The following is a 19,839-nucleotide window of genomic DNA, read 5'->3' on the forward strand; positions in this document are numbered from 1 at the left end:
CTGTAAACCTCTATAGTCTCACAAAATCACAAGCTGTTATAAGATCTCCCTTCAGTCATCTGTGGTGATATAGATTGCTATTTACGGTTTATTAGGATTTGAGTTTTTTCCCCAGTATAATACTTGTCTTTTCTGTAGGCACAGAAAGAATTGCTTGACGCCGAGTTGGATTTCCATAAGAAACTGACATCAGGAGAAGATACCACTGACCTGAAGAGGAGGTTGGGACAGTTGCAGGTGGAGGTAAGCAGCTGTTTTTGTTTTTGGTCACTATTACCTGTTTGTCTGATCTAAAATGTAGTTTTGTTTGTTTTTGAAAGTTATCAGGTTTTGACTGTAGGCAAAGAGCTTACCGTACGTTCACACCGAAAGCGGCGAAAGCGTCAAAGTAGCCGGAAGTCATTCATTTTCAATGAGAGCCGGCGGCGATAGGCGACGATAAGCGGCGAGGAGCAGAGCGACGCGTCTTCGCCGGCGCGAGCGTCGAGGAGAGTTGAAATGAAGTCAACTTTATGGTAATGAGCTATGACGCGTTTCGGCGGCAAGCAATCAGAATGAAGACGTCCACCGCTTGATAGCAGTTCAGGGAACACAGACCTGTGAACTTTGGTTCCGACCACAGTTGTTCCCAAGGGTTTGATTATTGCGGTCGCCAGATTTCCAATTATTTACAATGTTTTCTTACAGGAACATACATTAAATAAGTCACTGGCGAGTTACTGATGTTCATTAATGTTATATAAATTTATCTTTAAAAAGCGGGAATCTCACGCGATGTGACAGTACAAAACAGTACTGCTGCTTCAGGATATTTCAGACATACGGACACATATTGGATAAATGGAGCAAAGCCACACCACACGCAACTTGATCTTCCATTGTTATATGAATTTGATAAAAAAGTGCGCAACATTTTCACGCTAAAAACATGCCTTATGCAGGAATGTAACTGATATGCTGCAACGGCTCCTTTAAATATGAGATCAATGTAGCGAGTTTTGACGCTCTCGCCGCCGGAGCTGAAGGCAGTCAGCGTTGTCGCCAGGGCGGCCAGAGCGACCTTGGACGCTCTCGCCGCTTTCGGTGTGAACGTACGGTTAGAATGACCAAGAGGCGACACTGTAGTGTAATTTAGAAAAAAGCCACTAGAGGGCGCGGTGGCCATTTTGGAATGAAAACTCCAATAGAACAGCAGCATATTAAAAGTCTGTTAAATAAACTAATAAAAGTGCTGATGATTGTTAAAGTAAGTGTTGTATTGTCGTCTTTCAGGTTATATCTGAGCTTTAATGTGCTTTTTAAATAAATAAATAAAAAACAAAGCAGCTGCTTGCCATCGCAACAGTAATGAGATCCAATGGATGGCCGATCACTTTCACTCCAAAATGGCAGAATCCGGGGCTGTTGCTGGGCGCTGCTGTTGCAATGGAATGTTCTATAAAGTGTCGCCTCTTAGTCTTTCTAAGCTCTTTGCTGTACGTTTTAATTATTGAGTGCATTTTTTTTTTTCGGAACTGTGGTTTTACTTAAAAAAAAAAAAAAAGTATTGAAGGTGCAGACTAATAGTGGAAGATAAGCAAGACATTGCTTCAAGCCTCGGATATGTAACAAGCTCTAAGAAGGGCAACCAAATTCTAGAAAATGTAATTAGCGGGTGTCCACGGGGTCTTAAAGTATTAAAAGTTAATAAATAAATTATGAGAAAATTAAGGCCCTTAAAAGGTATTTAAAAGTCTTAATTGTGTGTTAACGAGGTCTTCATTTTTGTTCAAGCGTTGTCCAAAGTGTTTGACTCCAAAAACGCATAAATATATTTATTTTCCTTCCTAATATTAACAACGGCATGCTCGATCCACGCGATTTTAGCCGGGGCACGTCCGACCATGCTTCTTCGTCCGGGTGATGTCACGTAATTTGTGACAAATGCGGGAAGGTGATGTGATGCTCTCCACATGTAGCGAAACCATAGAGTGAAACAGATGGCAAAATGGGAAAATGTAAGTTTGCGTGCTCCTGGTTGGAAAAAGACACTGAAAACAACAACAAGGCCCACTGTACGTATTGTTAAAAGACTATAAGTATATCGTCGATAGGCATAAATGCTGTAAAGCACCACATGCTAGCAACAAAGTTGCTGTTGGCCGCAGAGAACAGCTGCAGCCGTCCATCGCCAGTTATTATGCACCACCCAACACGACAGCTGAAATTGTCGAAACAGCTACGACAGCAACCTCTGCCCCAACGTCTGCCGACATCAGGGTGGCTATGACCATGTATTATTCAACAAGTTGAGAAAAGATAATTGTTGCTCTTTGTAATTAACATATATTTTAATAAATCTTGCCTTTGGCTTTGTTTTCCTCCGAGCTTATCTGAGTTCTGTGGCATGGTTCTGTGGCAAACTCTTTTTTTCCACATAGTCATTTTGGGGTATTGTGTGTAGAATTGTGAGAAAATAAATCACTTTAATTTGTTTTGGAATAAGGTAACATACAAAATGTGGAAAAAGTGAAGCGCCATGAATACTTGTTTCACGTTGATGAAAGCTCATATCTGATTATATCTATAAAGCTCTTTTTACTGCTGTTTAAAGCATTTTAAAAAAATAAAGGTGGTTGACTTGACTCAGCAAAACGCACTAATGTACTCCAGACTCATAATCATAATCCATTCACCCAGACATAATCTCATGCTCTGACGCAAGCACTCATGAAACAAGAGTGACAACGAAAACATCACAACTGGCACCAGGCTTAAATTAGCTTGTGTGAAATATGCATGTCATTACACTTCATCTCCTGCACATTTAACTCTGAGCACTTCCCAAACCCCAAGGACTCGTCCCTAAACAACACACATGCCTATCCTTACACTGATGCTTTCGGTCCATTAATGTTTGATTGGCTTTCACGTAAGAAATGAGAGGGAGATTGAGGGGGGGGGACAATTAATGGATTGGAGAGCGAACGGGATGAAGTATACTGTCTGAAAGACTTGCTTTCTCAGGGTTTGAAAGTGAAATGACCAACATTTAATGTGACTTTTGTGACTCTGTCTTTTTTTTTTCTTGAAAGTTTAGAATCTCCTATGTCAATATTACATTGTTTTATAGGTTTGATGACGCATAGTTTTAATATATGAAAATTGTAATTCTAGCTAAAATATCAAATAAAACAATTAAAATTATCCCCGAAATTTGGACTTCCGGTGGGTAACGGTGATTCTGCCATCACAGGCTATAGGAAATTACCTAATCTCCTTGTGCAGCCATGGTTACAAGCTTGTGATGTTCAAGTGCTTAGTTGGCATAAAGAATAAAATGTTGCATCTCATTTGTTGACAACCATATAAACAGTCATCACAGTAGATGGAGAGCTTCAGGAACTCTAGAATCAACATTAAATATGTAAATGTAAGTTTTCCAGACAGGAATTGAACAAGAGCGACCTCTTAACTTGTATTTCCAACAGCACATTGAGGCAGTATCTGTAGCGTTTACTCAGCTTATTAGTTCATTCTGTTCTGATTTAAAGAGAATGACTGAAAATGACAGCATAATTGGTCATTAAATCACTGAACCTATTTGTTGACTCAAACTAATTTCCTCAGAGATGCATTGACATGGTTTAAGATCACTGCAAAGAGCAACATAGGCCGCATTTAAACTACACTGTGCAAGTGACTCAATTCCGATTTTTATTTTTATTTTTCTCCCATGTGGCACAGATCGAGTTTGGCCCATGTACGTGTAAGCAGAAACAAATCACATGAATTTCAATTTACCCAAATCAGCTTCAGGCCTTGTTCATATGTGGAAGTTTATCCGGTATGAATCGGATCTGTGTTCTCGTGTCAGCAGTGTAAGCAGGTCGATCGGATTTTCTTGCTATGAAAATAGCCTTGGTAGCTGACATGGCATTAAATACAAAAACACAATAAAATACTCAAGTCAGGAAAAAAAATCACAAGTCAATTTGTGAGTCAAGTCTTGGAAAATCAGTCCTCCACATCTGACTGTACTACTGTATACAGCAGTTTAATAGTATGGTTTTTAAAACTACCTAGGCAACACGGTTGGGACTGATACCAGCTGGGCGTGGCAAACCATCACTGGCACCAACCCGAGGCAGAGGGAGGGGCAGAGGGCGGAACCTCAGAGGGCGTGGAGGAGCCAATCACATGGTGGTAGACCACCGGCCCCGAGCACTCTCCATTATTGGCTTCACTCAGGAGGAGAAGGAAGAACTCATGCCGCATTTTGTGGTAAGACTTGAATATACATAGTATGTATTATAATAAATGTGTATATATGATACACATTTGATTATCCACAAACTTTTTGATTGATCTTTAGAAATTTGGTGAAATCGAAGAGCTTCGTGAACATGATGCTTCCAGTGTCGTGATGACCTTCAAAACCCGCAGTGATGCAGAAAACGTATGTGGCTCTTACAGTTTCCATTTATTTAACCTATATTGCAAGAGGTTACTAAATTGTGCTCGTTTTTTTTTCAGGCTGCAAACCAAGGAGCCAAGTTTAAGGGTCGAATTCTACAAATCTCGTGGTACAAACCTAAAACCCCCTCCGTGTCCACAGAACCAGAAGAGGAAGAGTCAAAGGAAGAGGTCAACGCTGCAGGAATCCATGTTATGACGGTAATCACATTGCAAGATTGCAAGTGTTTTAGTGATATAAATGGCAGTGTCAAGCAAATGATGTGCGAGCTTGCATGTTGCATGTATGATCGTCGCTTCTGGGTAGAAACCTTGTTTGTCTGATCATTTTTCTTTTCAGCCTTCTTTAAGGATTTACCAAATTTGTCTCATGACCAAATTATAGCTGAAATTGCACACTGTGAATGACCAACGAACAACATTTCTCTCAAAAAAGTTGTCTCAGAAGTTCATTTCAACTGTGCTTTGAATTTATTTAATCCTGGACTTTTGCAAAACTTCTACTCTGGCCAAACTTTCTGTGCAGAGCTGCAGTCTTTGCGCCGAAGGCTGGAGAACACAGGATGTCCATCGTATAAATACAGCACTATAAAATACAAAAGAGAGAGATCGACTTAAGCCTGGTTTATACTTCTGCGTCAAGTGACCGGCGTAACTCACGGCGCATGCAACGCGCGTAGCTGTGCATTTATACTTCTGCGCGCTGTCTCTGTTGGTCTGCATTAACATTTCCGAAACGCTAGTTGGCAGTGAGGTTTAAATGTTCCTCTGTGTCAAGTATACGAGCGTATGGGACGCTCAGGGGGTTCAGGTGTCGTGCACACAAGATGAAAGGGGTAGTTCCGGTAAGAGAACAGGAGAAGGATTCCCTGTTTTGTAAGTTTAATCAAGCTGGAATGACATTACACACGTGTGGTAGAAGACAGAAAAATACAAAGAGGAACAATTGCTAAGGTCAGTAAATTATACAACAAACTTATTAATTAAGATACAAATAAACATACATCGTGTAATTGTGAATTATAAAGACAATGATGAATTAAATATACTGTTGTAAGCAATTGGAATGAGCATTTAGTATTATTGTACAGGCTAAATCTACCCAAAGGTGAACATTTTACGAATTATTGACTGAATCAGGTGATATATATTAAACAGATATATAAAAAAGGTTATATCAAACTATGAATCAAAGTGAATTTCCAGTTCAAAGTCCGAAAGGAGATCGTTGGGTTTGATAACATATGGTTTCACTTTCGGTTATGGCGCACGTGGGAATCACGAGACATACAGTGTGATTTACAAGACAATAACAGTAATCAGAACATTTATCTGGATCAAAGGATAGCAAACAAAAGGGACTCACCCATAATCAATTACACACTGGTGTAAAACATGTACAAATCGGTTGCACAGTCCAGCCAGCCGGTCTGCAGCCTGTGTCTCTCCAGCCGTCATGACTGCCTTTTGTCACTGAACTCCTTATCACGAAACCTTCCTCTAGGGGTCGTTAAAGGGCTTTCTCACATCGAGTTTCTTCGCTGCTGTTTTGCTTTTCCTGAACACTTCCTGAATGTACAAGTGGCTCAAACTCGCTCATTTTGAGGCAGGAACCGGCGGACGTGCAACAACTTTAACTATGAGGTAAAAACAAAACAAAACTTTCCATCCGGAGCTCCTTCACGGGACTTCACACTTGTAAACAATCGCTCTATCGGGGTCGCGCCATTCGCGCGGCTCTTGGTCCCGCCCAGACTCGTCAGCGCTACCAAGTCGACCAATCACAGAGCTTGAGCTATGCGTCATTGCGACGTGTAGTTACATTTTTTGAGAGGTGCACGTCAGCGACACCGATGGCTACGTAGGGCTGTACGCCAACGCCGTAGGGCTGTACGCCAACGCCATGCTACGTTAAAGCCGTAGCATACGCGTGCGTTTGATGCAGAAGTATAAATCAGCCTTTAAGGTCGGCTCACACTGTGGGATTTAAAAAAAAAATCCTGAACGATTGTAGCATGTCAGACTGCATGAACATGGCTGTCATGTCACACTGTAAGATCGCAGCTGTCATAAAGTCAAACTGAATGACAATAAAGATGAACCAAACACGAAACAAAACGCCCCCGGAGTTTGACGTCATCCACGCTTGACACTTTCACTATCACTGAATTGAATCCTCACATCTGTAGCGGCAATTTTGTGCACGGCGTGTCTCATTAATAAAACCAGGAAAAAATAAACTGTTTTGACATTTCCCCACGCTCATTTGAATTGCAAACTAGATTAATAAAGACACAAACCCCTCGCTGCACCTTCAGCAAACCTCCTAATTCCTGCAGCACGAGGACTTTGATTGTTTATGAGCGTCAAAAGTGGCTGATCTGTTCGGCGAAATATTTGACTGAGTGTCACTGAATCCGACTAAAACAATATAACGTTATAAAGTTGTCTACACTGTGCTGAACGAGAGCGCTTCTTAAACTGAACAGTGCATCATCGATGACGTAAGCATGTCCAGGCCCCCAGGGAGGGGGGCAAGCATGCTTTGGCCCGGTTCAAGGCAACTGTACATGGTGTGAGTACGCCCTTAGTCAAGACAGAAAATTTATTACATTTTTTTAAAAATGTGCAGCATTTAAGAAAAAAAATAAAAGAGCTCTTCACCTTAAATTTGTTTAAAGAGCCCATATTATACATGAAATAGGGTCATATCTTGGTGGTAAGGGTTTCCAACAACAGTCTAATATGCATGCAAGGTCAAAAAACATTTTCATGGTCTTATAATCTGCATTTATTTTTACCTAAGTATCCCAGCGACTCCTGTATGAATAGTCCTGTAATTCATTCGTTCCTTAACCCCTCCTTAGCGCGAAGCAAATCGGCGCTGATTGGACCGATGATAGTCTGCTGCGATTGGTTGACACTGACAGCTTTCAGCAAGAGACAGAGTGAAATGCCCAGCAGCTAATCAACAATATAAAAGTCGTCACAGTGCATACACGCTCGATAGTGTAAGGCGTGGATTTTAGCTGCCAGTGGGTGAATGTAAATACAGACGATGGACTTGAAAATACAGACGACTAACTATTTTATTGAGCAAAAACTCTAAGAACTGGCGAGGATATCTCCTAGCTTGTCAAACTCTGCTCTTTTCACACACCCATTGCCCTCCTCCTCGGACGACACCGCCAGGGAGCTCTGGAGTTTCAAGCCTTTAGACCGGCCCACTTCAATCGACGACTGACTATATTAAAATAACGTTATTTCCAATTCAGTTTCTAATGACACTTATGCCTAGTTCAGACTGCGTGATTTTAGCCCCGATTTTGGCTCGCCGACAGGTTTTGAGAAATCGCCGACAAATGCCTGAAATCACAGGCAAATCGCTGCTCGTGCACGTGAGTGACAATCACACAGTATGAACGATCAAAGACGCGATCTGAGAGAATCGCAGATGAGTCGCCGATGCCTGTGAGATATTTGGCGTGCTAAATATCTGGAGCTGTCGGCGATTCAAATCATGCCGTGTGAATTGAGTTTTGACTGAAAATAACGTCAGCGATCGCCTACAGCCAATGAGAGAGCAGCTTTCACTTGTGTGTGTATACCTGCTGCAGGCCAGCGGGAGGCTGGGGGAGAAGTTAAAAGCGCTCTTTTTCGGTTTATTTGGACCCACGAAATGGAGGGAAAACTAGTGGAGGTTTGACAGGACTCAGAAGCAACAGTGTCTGTTTGATATTTCATACAGAAAGAAATTAGTTTATTATCAACGTTGAGGAGAAATGGCTAATTCCCTTTAAACCCAGGTGAACAAACATGTACATGTTCTACCACATTAAAGGCTTCTTTCTCATTATGTAGTTAATAACAAAAGATATACAACGTTTTTTTGGCTGTGAGATGTAGTTTGGACGAAGTTGTCAGCGATTCTCCCTATAGTAAAGTCAAGCAATGTGAAAGTCCATGTCGCCGAACCATCTTGCAGTGTAAACAAAGCAGCGACGAAACGCTGGCCCAGATAGTCATGCAGTGTGAAAACATCTGTGACACGACTAGTTTGAAAATCATGCAGTCTGAACTCGGCATAACACGTCTTTTTCAAGGACACAGCTGCTTAAGAACTTCAAATGTTTTTCATAATTATGAGAACATTAATTCTTTATAGATATCCAGTCCTTTGTAACGGTCGTCAGCGTCTCACACACACACACACACACACACAAAAAAAATGTACCCCTACATAAGTAACCCAAACAGTATTATTTGTCTAAACACTAAAAATTTAAAAAAAAAAAATGATACTGCTGAGGATTGAACTCGGGTCGGCGGCGTGATAACGCTGCGTGCTAACCACTAGACCAAGACGGCATGTCTTGATGTCAACTCTTTTTCTCCCCTTTTTAGATTTCTGATCAAGTTATGTCAGATTTATTAATGTAGTGAATCATCTGATTTTCATTGAGCAGGTGTATTATTCATTAAAATTAATAAAGCAACTTGGTGAATTAATATTCACTAAGTTGCCGCTATTTGCAATGATAACTTCCATCATCATTAACCTGCGGGCTGCATTTTGCTCACGGGGCTGCGAGAAAATAAATAAAATCAGCGGGGCTGCGGCATAATAATGAATAACAATAGTGTGGCTATGGTCAAATTAATAAATAAATTAAAAAAGTGCAACTGCTGAGAGTGCAAGCAGCTAGGGGCACCGGCCCTCGCAGGCATAAAACGGACCGGCCCACCGGGATTTCTCCCGGTGCTCCCGATTAGCCAATCCGGACCTGGACTCCTCCACGGAGGTCCGTAAACAAAGCGGCACGCAATATGACAATATAGCGAATTAACCTGATACAGTACACGCGGTTACAAGTAACAAATCACAACTAAATACATTTGCAAGCTAGAGTAAACGAGGCAACAACTTTAATCGCACGTACTTACACTAGAGAAATAGAGGAAGAAACCGATCCATGCCCTGACATGTCCATCAGTACTCTTTACTGATCCTTCCTTTAACAAACGGCCGATGAAGTCTTCTTTGTAGCATGAAGTTTCCAGAGGCACTCAAACTGCTCAAGGGTGGGTGGGTATTTCTGTGTTAGAGGGCGGGGCCGCAGGTTTAAAATCTCCCAGGTTTGCGACTACTTGGTTTCGTTATTACATCATGGCGAATCACCTAATGACTCGTTATCAAGACGACTCATTTGAATCACTATGAGTCGACTCTTTTATAGATGAATCAACAGTTTTAAACACTGTACACTTACAGATTTAAGCCTTAGCTGGATATTTCACTTCACTTAGAGCTGTGTTAAACACTACATATAAGGGCATTTTCTTTTCTTTTTTTTCTTTTTTTTTTTATTATTATTAGAATATGCAAAAATCATACTAATACAAGAAAACATCAACAAATAACAAATACAAAGCAACAAAACAAAAACATCAACAATATAGTCAGGTACTGGTGTGTGCGTGAGTGTGTGCGTGTGAGTGTGTGTATGCATGTAAAGGTAACTTGGTGGACAGGTCAGAGTACATACATTAGGAACAATAACAGTCAATAAATGAAGCAAGTGTCACAGATATAGATAAGACATATAGAAAGAAACCAGTCAGAGGTAGGGAGTAACAACAATGCTTATTAATGTATGATAGTAAATATGAGAGTAAAAAGAGAGAAAGGACAACAGTAATAACTGACAACAATAATAATAAATCACAAGTGCTACACCAACTACTACTACAGAAAGTTACTTATATTACAACTACTACTGCTTCAACTACAGCCACAACCACGACTACTACTACTAAAGTGTCTACTAATACTGATACTACTACAACGACTAACAGGAGAAGGGCATTTTCAAAAACCCATAAAATGGGCTCTTTAAAATAATTTTGTTGAACTAAATCGTGAATCGGATCGAACCGTGAGTCAGGTGAATTGTTACATCCTTATTAGCATTTCTAGACATCCTTTGACTAAAGAAAACTTGTGTGAGACCAGTAAGGATATTGTTTCTCAGATCTTGACCTGCTTTAAGCTGTTATTATTTTGACATGCAATGTACTTTGCTCATATATAGGAGCCAGTCAGCCCCTTTCTGCTCCCAGAGGAAGAGGAAGAAGACGATGATGAAGACGATGAATATGAGAGCCGCTCATGGAGGCGATGAGGATTGGGAAGCGGCGCCACTTTTTGTTGGAGGACTATTATTTTAATGATTTTTTTGTTTGTAATTTAAGTCCATTTGAATGAGACGAATAGTTTTTTTTTTCTAAATGAGGGTTTTCAGTATTTTGAGAGCTGGAGAAATGAAAAGGGCAAGGAGCGTCCTCTGTCCAGGAGAACATACGAGGATGTGAGACGACCTGCAGTGTTTCTGTCTCTCTGAAATTCTGCATTATATATATCAAACTCTCACTTTTGCTGAGAGCGAGCGCGAAATGTTTCGACCGCGAGGCGTTTTGTTTCACTGTGCATGAGCAGATGTCAGTAACTCACAACATTTGTGACTACTGTGAATTTCTTTTTAATCACTAAATCCTTTCACCCGTTTCCCACCACGAAGCTTCATCTGCACTTTGTGCCACTTTGGCCTTGGTAGAAATTATTTTGATGGTATCATTCCCATTAAAGGCATCTCTTTCCTTTATGAAGAAACGAAATGCCCTCATGATGTCAAACCCCTTCAAATCTTTTGTATCTGATTTCCAAAAATGACCCAATATATATGTATATATCCCTTGAAGTAGTTATTATTTTTTTTCCTTCTCTCTTCCTGTAAATATTGAATCTGTAGAAGATATATGTGGCACACTTCGTTTTGATCAGTGTGTTGGACTGTTCATATTTATTTCTCACATCTGGGTGATCTTCCAAAACCATCAAGAGTTTGGATGAGGATTTCGAGAAAGTTGGTAACCGAGGTGAACATAGGTGTTGTGAATGTATTCCAGATTGATTTACATTTTATTTACCCCTTATGTCGTCAGTGTACCGCTGGCGGTTTTTAAGATTTAAGGCTCGTTTTTTTTCCACTCCCTCAGAAATGAAGGTTCGCGATCTGTCACTGGGGTGGTACCTTTTTGAAAAGTAGAAATTTTTACCTAAAAGGTCTATAATAATACCTTAAGAGTACTTATTAGTACCTAATAATTTTAAGAGGAACACTTCTGTACTTTTTGCCCACTAATATGTACTCTTGAGGTATTATTATGGACCTTTTAGGTACAAATTTGTACCTATTGAAAAGGTACCTACGGAGACCCGGAAGGGATGTGATGGTGGAGAAAAAAAATGGGTGGGAGAAACAAAAAGTGATAGGTAAATATATTTTTGAAAGTTTTTGCGTTCCCTCGCAAAGATGTTTTGAGTTATCTCGCAAATATGTTTTGCGTTCCCTCACAAACTGTTCGACAAACACTTCACTTCATGACAATCCTCCTGTTTTTGCCGGGATTCTCCCATCTTTTACCATTATATCCTACTATTAGGTATTTTTCCATATTTCTGTCATATTTTTAATCTTGAAAGCATGTTGAAATTAATGTAAAAATGTCTGCATTCACTTTCTTTCCATTAAAGCTGAGCATCGATCAGCGCCCCTCATGCAACCTCTGAATAGCACGTATAAGCTCTGGCTGACTCCCAGTTCACGGCATTTAAAAAGTGCAGGACAACTTGAGGTTTGGGTGTGTGTTTAAACAGACAAATACACTTAATAATAGGTGAACATGCCCGGACGTCCTGCGTGTTTTATTTTAAACACAACTAATTTCCTTTTAAATGAGCACAAATAGTTAAAGTATGCTTTCGTTACATATCAGTGCGGTCGTGAAGTGACACCTCCGCTATCAAACAAAACGAAACGAGAGATTCATTTGCTGCACTTGTTTGATAAAAGAGGTGAGACTTTAATTGGTGTGTACAGAAGCTGATCTGGGATCAGTTTATCATATGGTCCGTCAGTCAGCGCTTATACATAAGAGGATTCAGAGGTTGCATATGAAGGGCGCTGGTCGACGCACAGCTATAATGGCTAAGTGAATGCAGACATTTTCATGTTCATTTTGACATGCTTTTAAGATTAAAAATATGAGAGAAATATGGGAAAAATTTTAATAATAGGATACAATGGTAAAATACGGGACAATACCGGCAAAAAAAGAAGGGCCGTCATGTATAAAGTGAAGTGTTTGTAGAACAACAGTTTTGTGAGTGAACGCAAAACATCTTTGCAAAGGAACGCAACAACTTTTACAAATATGTCTAACTATCACTTGGCTTTTTTTTCTTCCACCCATATTTTTTTTTCTCCACCATCACGTCCGTTCCGGTTCTCTGTAGGAACCACCCCAGTGACAGATCGTGTACCTTAACTTCTGAAAGTGCAGTGTATATTTTGTAAATGGTTGCGGTGGTAACGACTTTTTATTTTAGCTGTTAAAATGAATCAATCACCAAGCAAACCTCTTTCAGAACAATTTAAGTGAACTTATGGCTTCAGCTAAACTTTTTTTTTGTCGTCGTTGAACCACAACCGTGTGTAATTACACTTGTGGAGAACTTTATTTCCATTATTAACACTCCAAAAGCCTGGTCCTGTAAAATAAAGGTCACAATTACGCCCTTTTCTAGAAGCTTAAATGTTATCCTAGAGCAGGGTTGTCCGAACTCGGTGCTTGAGGGCCGGTGTCCTGTTGAGTTTAGCTCCAACTTGCTTCAATTCACCTGCTAGGAAGTTTCTAGTATATCTAGTAAGAGCTTGATCAGTTTGTTCAGGTGTGTTTGATTAGGGTTGGAGCTAAACTCTCCAAGACCGAGTTTGGACACCCTTGTCCTAGAGCAGGGATCGCCAAACTTGTTCCTGGAGGTCCGCTATCCTTGAGAGTTCAGCTCCAACCCTAATCAAACACACCTGAACAAGCTAATCAAGCTCTTACTACTTGAATCCCCCAGACAGGTGTGTTGAGGCAAGTTGGAGCTAAATCTTGCAGAGCACCGGACCTCCAGGAACAAGATTGGTGACCCCTGTCCTAGAGCATGCTGGCATCTGTATGTGTTCATTCGGAGAAATAAGAAAATATATGTAGGTATGCATATATATTTTTTTAATGATCATATTTACATACTTTGCTAAAAACACAATTAAGATATAAGTTCCTTTTAATAAAGGATCAGTGTAAAACTTTCCTATATCTATGGTTGATGTGGCATTTGAAATCGCATGTTAACATGCCAGCGGAAGCCAAACATTCAGTGACGACCCTTTTCCCCCGGCGCCTCCCGATTAGTTGTACATATTGTTTTTGTAATCTCCACTCAACTCGCTCATGTAAAGTCTGGCCGCTCTTTATGTTGGTTTTGTACACGAGTCTTGTAGGACTCAGGACTGTGTGAACTTCAAGAATGGATTTCGATCATTTATACAACCGTTTTATTATACCACATTAGTACGATGTCATACATTTAGCGTGAATAGATTTTGACTTTATTACTGTTTATAAAACGTTATTAATGTATTTTTCAGTTTGCTGTTTGTAAAATGGATTTCTAACAGTTGCATGTTTGCTAATCAATAAAGATAATGGAATGGAGGTGAGAAAGGAGAATATGAAGGGGGACGAAACAATTGGCCAAAAATATAAACGTTTGCAACTAATAAAAAAAAGAAAAGAAAATAGAAATCTGAGCTAAAAGAATGACTGAGAAAAAAAAAAGGAAAAACTCGACGATCCATTCCAAGAATTATTACCCTCTGAAACTGTTGTCGTGTGTTTTTCTTTGTGTGCACTGCAGTCAATGATTTATGCTTGAAAAACAAAATTGTACATTTTCAACACCTGTCTTTGGGAATATTTGCCCATTCCTCTTTGCAGTTTCTCTCAAGCTCTATCAGGTTGGATGGGAAGCGACTGTGTACAGACATTTTCAGATCTCTCCAGAGATGTTTAATAGGATTTGGGTCTAGGCTTTGGCTGGGGCACTTAAGGACATTCAACAAGATGTTGTGAAGCCACTCCATTGATATTTTGGCAGTGTGTTTTGTGTCATTGTCCTGCTGGAAGATGAACCGTCGCCCCAGTCTGAGGTCAAGAGCACTTTGAAGCAGGTTTTCATTCAGGATGTCTCTGTACATTGCTGCATTCATCTTTCCCTCTATCCTGACTAGTCTTCTAGTTCCTGCTGCTGGAAAACATCTCCACAGGATGATGCTGCCACCAACATGCTTCACTGTAGGGATGGGATTAGCCTGGTGATGAGCGGTGCCTGGTTTTCTCTAAATGTAACGCCTGGCATTCACTCAAAGAGTTCAATTTTAGTCTCATCAGACCAGAGAATTTAGTTTCTTATGGTCTGAGAGTCCTTCAGATGCCTTTTGGCAAACTCCAGATGGTGAGTGGCTTCTGTCTGGCCACTCTACCATACAGGCCTGATTGTTGGATTGCTGCACAGGTGGTTGTCTTACTGTAAAGTTCTCCTCTCTCTCCAGAGAAGAACGCTGGAGCTCAGACAGAGTGATCATCGGGTTAATGATTACCTCCCTGACTAAGGCCCTTCTCCTCGATCACTCAGCTTAGATGGCCGGCCAGCTCCAGGAAGAGTCCTGGTGGTTCCAAACATCTTCCACTTACAGATGATGGAGGCCACTGTGCTCATTGGAACTTTCAGAGCAGCTGAATATTTTCTGTTACCTTCCCCAGCCTTGAGACAATGCTGTCTCGGAGGGTCTACAGACAATTCCTTTGACTTCATGGTTGGTTTGTGATTTGGCATGCACTGTCAACCCTGGGAGCTTATATAGACAGGTGTATGTATTTACAAATCATGTTCAATCAACTGAATTTACCACAGGTGAACTCCAATTAAGCTGCTGAAACATCTCAAGAATGATCAGTGGAAACAGAATGTACCTGAGCTCTACAGGTATGTACAGCTTCATGGCAAAGGCTGTGAATACTGATGTACATGTGATTTTTCAGGTTTTTATTTGTAATAAATTTGCTACAGTTTCAAAAAATCTTTTCCACATTGTCATTATGGGGTATTGTGTGTAGAATTTTGAGGAAATTAATAAATTTAATCCATATTGGAATAAGGCTGTAACATAAAAATGTGGAAAAAAGTGAAGCGCTATAAATAGTGTCCGGATGCACTGTATATTGCAATGTAAGTGGTGATTTAGGTTACATTTTAAAGGAATTAAATGGCTCATTAGCAGATTTGCATTGCAAGGGATTGAAGGTTATAAAAGTTGGTAACTTTATTTTTCTTACATTTTGAGTTGATCCATACTACTAGAATATGTGCCTGAAACCTTCAAACTAGATGACATTAAGCCTCTAATTAAAAAGTCTCTGTTCTTGCTTCCTTTTTTGCAATATAGAGTGCATCCAGAAAGTATTCACAGTGCTTCACTTTTTCCACATTTGTTTGTTACAGCCTTATTCCAAAATTGATTAAATGTATTTATTTCCTCAAAATGCTATACACCAAACCCCATAACGACATTGTGAAAAAACATACTCACACACACATCCCAACAAACAGCGCCTCCCATAGAGCCATTAAGTAATACAGTCATTAGTGGCATTGAAATGTTGATATATTTTGAAATTTTATGCCATCATTAGCCACCAGATGTCACCAAAGTCTCTACATTATTGGTTGGTAACATAGCCTGTATTTTTTTTTTTTGGTAACAGACTGTAAACTGGTATTATAGACTGGTATAACTGATAAGAGGTGCTATATAAGCCACAGGGATCGATCATTGTTTTCATATTTCCCTATTCTTTTGTTTGATCAAATATAATTCACTGTGTTTGAACCACATCAGACAAATAAAAGGATTACTTATGCACATCACCTCAAAAACAGAGGAGAATGGCCCTGAAGCACACAGCATAAGGTAAGAGACGACAGCTGTCTGTGCTATCTGGGGCTGCTTATTGATCATAAATGTATTGTTTTCACTTCTGCGTCATGGAAACATTCATTCATTTTCTTGTCGGCTTAGTCCCTTTATTAATCCGGGGTCGCCACAGCGGAATGAACCGCCAACTTATCCAGCAAGTTTTTACGCAGTGGATGCCCTTCCAGCCGCAACCCATCTCTGGGAAACATCCACACACAGTCATTCACACACACACACACACACTACGGACAATTTAGCCTACCCAATTCACCTGTACCGCATGTCTTTGGACTGTGGGGGAAACCGGAGCACCCAGGGGAAACCCACGCGAATGCAGGGAGAACATGCAAACTCCACACAGAAACGCCAACTGAGCCGAGGTTCGAACCAGCAACCCAGTGACCGTCTTGCTGTGAGGCGAACGTGCTACCCACTGCATATGTCATATCTGTCATATGAAAAATATGAAAATGAACCAATGTAAAATACCTAGCTCAGGTATCCAAAATACTGTGTATTTAAGTGCAAATAACTTTTGTACAGTAGAATAAAAACCAAATTGATGCATATGTGCATAAAATATAGATTCTACTCTTTCAAACGAAACCTCGTAAGGGGGTCTGGTGCAATGCTAGCCCTTTAAATCTTAAAGGGAAAGTCGATGACGTCAGGGTTGACATTGGATGTCAAAGCACAAACCAAGCATGAAGACAAAGGGAATTGTCTGTAGACCTCCAAGACAGGATTGTCTCGAGGCACAAGGCTGGGGAAGGTTACTTAAACAGTTCTGCTGCTCTGAAAGTTCCAATGAGCACAGTGGCCTCCATCATCCGTAAGTGGAAGATGTTTGGAACCACCAGGACTCTTCCTGGAGCTGGCCGGCCATCTAAGCTGAGTGATCAGGGAGAAGGGCCTTAGTTAGGGAGGTGATCAATAACCCAATGATCACTCTGTCTGAGCTCCAGCGTTCTTCTTTGGAGAGAGGAGAACTTTACAGAAGAACAACCAACTGTGCAGCAATCCACCAATCAGGCCCGTATGGTAGAGTGGTCAGACGGAAGCCACTCCCCGTCTGGAGTTTGCCAAAAGGCATCTGAAGGACTCTCAGCCTATAAGAAACTAAATTCTCTGGTCAGATGAGACTAAAATTGAACTCTTTGGAGTGAATGCCAGGGGTTGCGTTCGAAGAAAACCAGGCACCGCTCATCACCAGGCTAATACCATCCCTACAGTGAAGCATGATGGCGGCAGCATCATAAGTGTATTTTAAATCAAAGCTATACATTCCAGCTCGTCATATTACAAGCCAAATAAATGAATAAATAAAATAAAGTACATTGCCCCATATCCCACCCATCTTACCCAAACTTTCAGCAGGGTGTTCAAGTTAATTTGGCTTCAGTGGCTTTGACATATTCAAATATTCATGAATAATGCACTGCCTTCTCTTACTCTGGGAAGCCAAGTGAAAAACACTCAGAGTCTATTTGATTTAATGCAAGCAGTGTTGATTGCCCCGTGGGACGCACGTCAGCTAGCAGTTTTACCCCGCTCGTCATTCTCTCATCCCCTGCTGCTGGAGCGACAAGCACTCAGAGCTCGCTTATGGAGCCTGGATACGAATGGAAATAGATGGAGCAAACACACCGACGACGACTGCATGACCGTACCGCGGAACACAGACTATAATGCCTACAGAAGAGCAAACTCCTGTCACATCTCACCAAAACCAAATCAATAAAACATGTCATCTGAAATCAGTGCCACGTTGCTGCCGGATGATGACAAGCCCGTAAATACCATCGCAAACCTTAAATAATGAATCTGTTTTCTAGATGACAATGGGAGGCTTCGAGATGATGTGGGCAGATGCGAGGCTATCAGTCTGAGAGACTTGTGAAGTCACCGTGAGGTTGATCTTTCCATGCATGCAATGTGAGACCTAATGCTGAAGCATCAGTCAGGTGGTTTGGCTGTCAAGAACACTGTCACCATAATTGGTTTGTTGCTGTATACGAGCATGGCTTGGACATTCCTTTTTAAAAGGAATCCTTAGTACGTTCAGCTTGATTTGTTTAAATTCAGCCCAAATTTAAATAGTTTACAGCCACTTACTGGTAAAAAAAAATTAGCATTAGCATTAGCAAAAGTAGCATCCCAGCTGAAAAATCCAGCTTAAACCAGCCTAGGCTGGTTGGCTGGTTTTAGCTGGTCGACCAGCCAGGTTTTAGAGGGGTTTTGGCTATTTCAGGCTGGTTTCCAGCCATTTCCAGCCTGGTCTTAGTTTGTCAGGCTGGAAAATGACCAGCCAAATCCACCTAAAACCAGCTTGACCAGCCTGGTTTAAGCTGGATATAGCTGGTTTCGGCTGGACTCCCAGCTTGGCTAGGCTGGTCAAGCTGGTTTTAGCTGGTCATCTCCCAGACTGTAATTAAAAAAGTAATTTAAATATAACTTTATGATGCAAAAATAATTATTTACTTTTACAATAAACATTTGATTAATTTAGCATATAAATACAGTTCAAATCAGAATTATTAAACCCCATTTAATTTTTTTTTTTCATTATTTATTTTTCCCATATGATGTTTAACAGAGCAAGGAAATTTTCACATTATATCTGATAATATTTTTTCTTCTGAAGAAAGTCTTTTTTTTTATTTCAGCTAGAATAAAAGCAGTTTCTATTTTTTTTAAACTATTTTAGCTTAAAATTATTAGCTTATTTAGGCTACATCTTTAGTCTACAGAACAAACCATTGTTATACAATAACTTGCCTTATTAGCCTACCATATTCTGCCTAGTTACCCTAATTAACCTAGTAAAGCCTTTAAACATCACTTTAAACTGTATAAAACTGTCTTGGAAAATATCTAGTCAAATATAATTTTCAGTCATCATGGCAAATATAAAATAAAGCAGTTATTAGAGATGCGTTATCAAAATATGTTTAAAAATGTGTTGAAAAAATATTCTCTCTGTTAAACAGAAATTGGGGGAACAATAAACAAGGGGGGCTAATAATTCAGGAGGGCTATTAATTCTGACTTCATTATATATATATATATATATATATATATATATATATATATATATATATATATATATATATATATATATATATATATATATATATATATATATATAGTACACCCAAATTAATGTTTGACAGGAAAAATCAAGAGAAACATAAATCATATAGCATTTAATTGAAATGTCGTTGTCTGTAATTTTTATTGTTGTTGAAATAGCTCGTTTCAATTAAACTGTATTTTCTTTCTATTCCTAAAGATGGTATGCGAACCAACACTTATTTTAATGGATATATCTGTTAAATAAACATACCCGTTGTTTAAATGCACCAAAATTTACCTTTTGTATATTAATTATCTGGGGGTGAAGAGACAGAGACCTATGCTAATTTATTAAAAAAAATATCATTATATGCAATATAGA

General features: G+C 39.9%; 2 protein-coding genes across 51 annotated transcripts in view; one reads left to right on the forward strand and one right to left on the reverse strand.

Annotated features, from left to right (window-relative positions):
- Positions 1-14,228, forward strand: part of rbm27 (RNA binding motif protein 27) — a 48,399-nt gene extending 34,171 nt beyond the window's left edge. For 8 of the 50 annotated variants that reach the window (XM_087301889.1, XM_087301890.1, XM_087301894.1 and 5 more), the window contains 5 exons: positions 139-243; positions 4,066-4,263; positions 4,355-4,438; positions 4,516-4,656; positions 10,548-14,228. In XM_087301889.1, coding sequence (XP_087158015.1) covers positions 139-243; positions 4,066-4,263; positions 4,355-4,438; positions 4,516-4,656; positions 10,548-10,637 — 618 coding nt within the window. In that variant the 3' untranslated portion in view covers positions 10,638-14,228. The remainder of the gene's footprint in view (positions 1-138; positions 244-4,065; positions 4,264-4,354; positions 4,439-4,515; positions 4,657-10,547) is intronic. The other 42 variants (XR_015520671.1, XR_015520682.1, XR_015520694.1 and 39 more) reach the window with 22 other exon arrangements.
- Positions 1-19,839, reverse strand: part of pcyt1bb (phosphate cytidylyltransferase 1B, choline b) — a 658,357-nt gene that overhangs the window by 529,617 nt on the left and 108,901 nt on the right. The gene's annotated exons all lie outside the window — the stretch shown is intronic.

This window comes from Danio rerio, chromosome 21, assembly GCF_052040795.2.
Source record: "Danio rerio strain M-AB ecotype USA chromosome 21, GRCz13ab, whole genome shotgun sequence".
Taxonomy (NCBI): Eukaryota; Metazoa; Chordata; class Actinopteri; order Cypriniformes; family Danionidae; genus Danio; species Danio rerio.